General features: G+C 34.6%; 1 protein-coding gene across 1 annotated transcript; it reads left to right on the forward strand.

Moving 5' to 3' along the window:
* The first annotated feature begins 238 nt into the window (after positions 1 to 238).
* OCSTAMP (osteoclast stimulatory transmembrane protein) lies at positions 239 to 5239 on the forward strand. The gene is made up of 3 exons (XM_087929040.1): positions 239 to 641; positions 1426 to 2476; positions 3136 to 5239. Exons 1-3 carry the CDS (start codon positions 580 to 582, stop codon positions 3436 to 3438), a joined length of 1416 nt encoding a protein of 471 aa, XP_087785166.1. The 5' UTR covers positions 239 to 579; the 3' UTR covers positions 3439 to 5239.
* The last annotated feature ends 268 nt before the right edge of the window (positions 5240 to 5507 follow it).

The following is a 5507-nucleotide window of genomic DNA, read 5'->3' on the forward strand; positions in this document are numbered from 1 at the left end:
TTTATTTATGTAAAGCATTTATATTGCAGCCCATTTTATATCAAATTCTGAGCAGCTCCCAATCAGCAATGAAAACAATATCAATAATAAACAACACATTTCGGAAACATATTAAAGTAGGTTGCAATCAGCTGATTAAGTTAACCACCATGATTCAGTGGTAATTCCGAGTGACCAATCTCAGTATAGTATAAAAATAAATGCTCCCTAGCTTCTTCTTTTTCTGACTCTACTTTTGCAATACTAAGCGTAGTTTTAACAATATACTACTAGCACCAAAAAAAGGACTGGCAGAGATCCTCTACAGCTACAATTATTAATCTTATGTTTAATATTCCTGGTATGATATTCAATCAGCAACAGGCACAAATGGAGAAAATGTATTCATCTTTAGGATACACTGCAGATTGAACTAACAATTTAAATGAACAGTTAAGGTTATTTTTTTAAATTAACATTTTTAATTTTTAATTTAATTTAATAACTCTTATTATCTAATTCCAGATTTTCTGGGTTTTTCTATCCCATTTTGTTGTTGGGTTTCAATTAATTTATTTTATTTTTTAATCTTAAAATAAGATGAATTTTTTCAGGATTGCTGACTGTTTCCAAAGGATCTGGAAACTTCTTCATAAAATTGGGTATGTGTAATTTTTTAAAAATATTTTAATTGATATTGTATAATATCCTCTCTTGTGTTAACAAAAGAAACAAAAACAATGACTATATTGCTAGTATGAACTGTTCCACTGAAGAAAATATAGGTCTGTTACACCTTATTTTGAGAATGCTTTCATTAAAAACATTTGGGTAATATAGCGAAGAATTGAATGATTATATTAACATAACCTATATTATTCTGAAATCAGTGCAAATGAGTTTCAGTTTATTGTTTGAAAAGATTAAGTTGCAATTGTATATTTTGTACAGAGGAGTGCAGAGTAATTGCACGAAGATTTCTTTTCAAATCAGTCCAAAAATAAGCATAGATTTAATAGTACATGATTGTAACTGAATGGTTACCTTGTATTTCTGTTTGATCAACTGATTACAAACAATTTTGTTTTGGTATTTGCTAAGAGCTTATGTTGCCCAATGCACAGAATAGTATTATTTTTAATTGGGTAAAATATTGGGCTAGAAGCAAGGAGACCCAAGTTCTAATCCAATTCACCCAGAGAGAGACTTTGGGCTCATCATCATTATTTTTTTTCCTGACCTACAAGTTATTGTAAGGAAACACAATGTATATTGCTTAGAGCTCCAGAATAAAAGGTGGGAAATACAGAATTCTCCTTCAAACTTGAATGTGTATATGTTTCTATAGAGAGAGAGATATGTGTGCATGTGTAAATGAAATATGTGTACATATGTGTGTTAAATAGTTTTTAGCAATTGAAACTACTTTATCCATTACTGATACAGGTTGGGAATCTGGACCTACATTTGGGACATTAAGTTCCTAAAGATACAAGAATTCATGCTGGATATCTGGCTTGCTTACTCCATACCATTACCATCCAGCCACAGCCAACTGTTATCCTTATGTGTGATCTGCTCCTGTGTTGCAGCATCTGTTGGAGGCCTCTTCTACTGCTGGATGTTTTCCTCTCTACAATATTCCTTTCAGTTTTCTGCCTTGGCATCCTCTGTCCTTAGTTTCCTGGTGTTCTTAATCCTCTTTTTGGTGCATCCAGTTCGGTGCCTGTTTACTATAACTGTGCCTACATTAGGGACTAGACAAGGACGAAGGCTGCTGCTGTCTGCCTGCTTTATGATTGTAGCTGTCAACATTATCCCAAATATTATGAACAATATCCAAGCAATCCTGAAAATCATTAAATGCACCTGCAAGAATTCCATGGAAAGCCTTGTGGCCTCAATGCTCTTGTTGGGTAATGCTTCCTGGGATTTCAGCCACTCTCTCAAAAGCGTCATTGACCATATGCCAGATAATTTTTTTAGTTCAAGGGATAGCCATGTTCAGTTTAGAAATGACAGTAATATCTTCCAACTAAATAAGAAAATGGTTAACATTAGCCAAAGTATCAAGGAAGATTTTTTATATGCTGATAAGTTGGTCCAGAACATCATACTTTTGACCAACCGGGTGATGGCTGGGTTCTTTCTCTTCTGTCTCCTTTTTCAAGCGACATGGTACCTGAAGAACTATCTTACAGATGTTCGTTTTGATAATATTTACATTACCCCAAAGCTGGAAGATTTGGCTCGGGAAAACAAAACAGCTGATGTACTGATCTGCACATCCAGGAAGTTAATTAAACCAACCAGCTTCAAATTGTCCCCAAAAGAACTCAAGGCTTCCCTCAGACATGTTTTTCTTCTCACATTAGTTCTAGTGGTGATGCTGCTTGTCATAGCAGCTGACTACATTGCATTTCATTTGGCACAAACAGCTGTAACTGAAGTCACTCGGATCCCTGTTGTCCCAGTTACGTTCTGGGTAAAATATGAAGTGAGTACTGAAGTCTCTAGTTTGGGCTTAAATTGGTCTCTTTTAGCTTGGAACTTTTCAGATATGTTAGGGCTGCAACCTCCAGGATTTCAAATAAAGCCATGAAATGCCATTTGTCAATACATATCAAATGAATGTTACTGGATTTACTATGGAATTTTAATAATGTAGGCAACAAAATGGTATAGCTGAGCCCACAGGACAGAACGCTAATGTCTGAAATACCAAACACTACCTATTTTCAGAGAGAACTTCATTTGGCTTCCTTTCATAATTCCTGTGTAAGATACAGGCAATGTTTTCACAACCTGTGCTGCATTTCTGGCAATTATAATGTAAAAACAAAAATAAAAACATTATATCAAATAAACCAATCAACAAATCAATAATAATTTCAACCTCCTAGTTTCCCCTCCAAACACAAACCAATCTCATGAGAGATAAACAAAATCAAATGTGATTAGAAAAAGATAAATGGTGAAAATGTAGAGTACAAATATTCAGTTCTAAAAGTGGTAAATACTACTTGGTTAAAAAAAGAAAACGGAAAAGAGAATGTAATGTTCTGGGAAGATTTTAAGGTGTCTGATTCCCCCCCCCACCCCACCCCTTGGAGGTAGCCTCTACATTTCTAATTAATAATTCATTTCTTGTTTCAGATCCAACCTTTCCTAATGGTTATATTTGAGAGAAATTACCATCAAAACTTGACTTTCGTTTCTTCTAAATGCTTCATGCAAATGCCAAATCCTCCCCACACAGCTTTGGTTCTGGCCATTGTGCTTCTCTTTTGTATCATTTATGCTACGGTATTTTTGGAAGCATACTCACACCGTCTATGCCGAAAAATTTCAGCCTCGTTTTTTGAGAACCAAGAAAACCAGAGAATCCAGTACCTCTACAAGAAGCTTATTAGAAAGCACAAGAAAAAAGAGCAACAGGAGGCATCAGTACTTTGTTGAATGCTATTTTACAAGAGCAATTTGCACCATTGGTGGAAAGCTAATATTATATAATACAATTCTCAAGGGAAAAAAAAGCAATAGAGGGCAATATAGATAATGGATGATGCACAACCCAAAAGAGTTTGAATACACAGATTTGCCATAAAATAAAAACATCTCACTTGAACCAAGCACAACTCCTGATGATTACATAGACATGTGCATTTATTTATTTGTTTATCATATCTTTAGAGCTGCCTAACTTGCAAAAATTTCGGGCATATACATTAAAAAAAAAGCCTAATATAAAAGACGAAAGATGCCAGTAACCAGAGAACCAACATAACCTGCACAGCTACCAACATAAATTGCACAATTGCTTTTCAGAACACAAACTCCAGGTAAGTCACAGCCTGAGGGGAAAAAACAGGTTTCAAGGCCCATGTAAAGAGCAGGAGGGCAAGGCTATTTAAAAATTGGGGGAAGGCAATTCCAAATGCACATTAAAAAGGAGTAGGGCCTTGATTGTGTGGTTTACTGCCCTCTTCATTTTCTTTATAACCTTTCCTGGATATTTCTGATTTACAATATAATTTCTGCATTATTTCCTGCCTCAGAACATTAGAAAACTGTAAATACCTAAAACCTTCAGCAGTTGTGGTAGCAAGCGTTACAAATTTGCAAAAAAAGGAGATTGGTGGTTATTTTCAACCCTTAGGCTTTATTGGTTAATTAGTATGAGATATGGATACTGCCTCACTCCCAAAAGACTCTAGTGTCTTAAAATACATAGCAAGAAGCCAAACAATAAAAACACACATGTATCCAAAAAATAGCCACATTTGTGAGAAACCAAAATCCAACATAGCCTCTCACCCAGAAGTGGTATTCAGCAGGTTCTGACCTGTTCTGGAGAACCGGTAGCGGAAATTTTGAGTAGTTTGGAGAACCAGCAAATACCACCTCTGACTAGCCCCACCCCCATCTATTCTCTGCCTCCTGAGTCCCTGCTGATTGGCTGGGTCTTCTTTTGTTGCCCTGCCCAGGAGAACGGAAGTGGAAATAAGGTTAATGGGGTGGGGAGGCTATGGAGATTTTGCAATATCCTTCCCCTGCCATACCCACCAAGCCATGCTCAAAGAACCGGAAATATTTTTTTTTTTAATTTTTATTGGTTTTTAAAACAAACATAAACAAACAAAACATAAAAACATCAGGCCATCTTCCATATATGTACATACAGTGTGCCGGTTGGTTTACAAATTGTTTTGTGCTTCCATTTCGTAGTCTTCAATTACAATTACATTGTATATGATCTCATATTTTCAATCCAATATTAAATACATTGATATCATTATTAATCAATCATTTGACTATACTTTTATTCATTCATGCTTTGGAAAATAATCATATTTTACTTAACTTGTTTTGTGACAATTCATATTATCATCCAAAATCTATCCTAAAAACATTTTGTAGATATAATAAGAAAAGAATACATCTTTATATATTTAGTATTTTCTAAAAGTCTACATATTTCGTTACTGTACTTTATTGTCTAACCATTGATAGAATAGATCCCAAACTTTATAAAATTGTTTATCATCCTGTTCTCTAATTTCAAATGTCAATCTGCTCATTTCAGCACATTCCAATATTTTCTTAATAATTTCCTCCTGTGATGGTATTTTCTCATTTTTCCAGTTTTTAGCAAATACAATCCTAGCCGCTGTTAATACATTTACAATCAGGTATTTCAAATCTTTACTATATATTTCAGGTAAAATTCCCAATAAAAATATCTCTGGTTTCAAGTCTATATACTTTTTTGTCATTTTTTCCAACCACGTGTGGATTTTAGTCCAGTGTTTTTTAGCATCCGCACAAGTCCACCACATATGGTAATATGAGCCAGGTGTCTGATGACATTTCCAACATTTTTCGGATTTATTCTTGAACATTCTTGCTATTCTTGTCGGGGGGAAATGCCACCTGTAAAACATCTTATACAAATTTTCTTTATATGCTGTTGACATTGTCATTTTATAATTTTGAGACCACAATTTTTGCCATTTCTCTAGACCAAT

The sequence above is a fragment of the Pseudonaja textilis genome, chromosome 3, assembly GCF_049901715.1.
Source record: "Pseudonaja textilis isolate UNSWEBS1 chromosome 3, rPseTex1.2, whole genome shotgun sequence".
In the NCBI taxonomy this organism is placed as follows: Eukaryota; Metazoa; Chordata; class Lepidosauria; order Squamata; family Elapidae; genus Pseudonaja; species Pseudonaja textilis.

Bases quoted from the DNA above. Each gene is read 5' to 3' on its own strand.
- OCSTAMP (XM_087929040.1), top strand. From the start codon at position 580: ATGAATTTTTTCAGGATTGCTGACTGTTTCCAAAGGATCTGGAAACTT. The intron at 642-1,425 runs GTATGTGTAATT...TTACTGATACAG, and splicing joins AAACTTCTTCATAAAATTGG to GTTGGGAATCTGGACCTACA. The intron at 2,477-3,135 runs GTGAGTACTGAA...TTCTTGTTTCAG, and splicing joins CGTTCTGGGTAAAATATGAA to ATCCAACCTTTCCTAATGGT.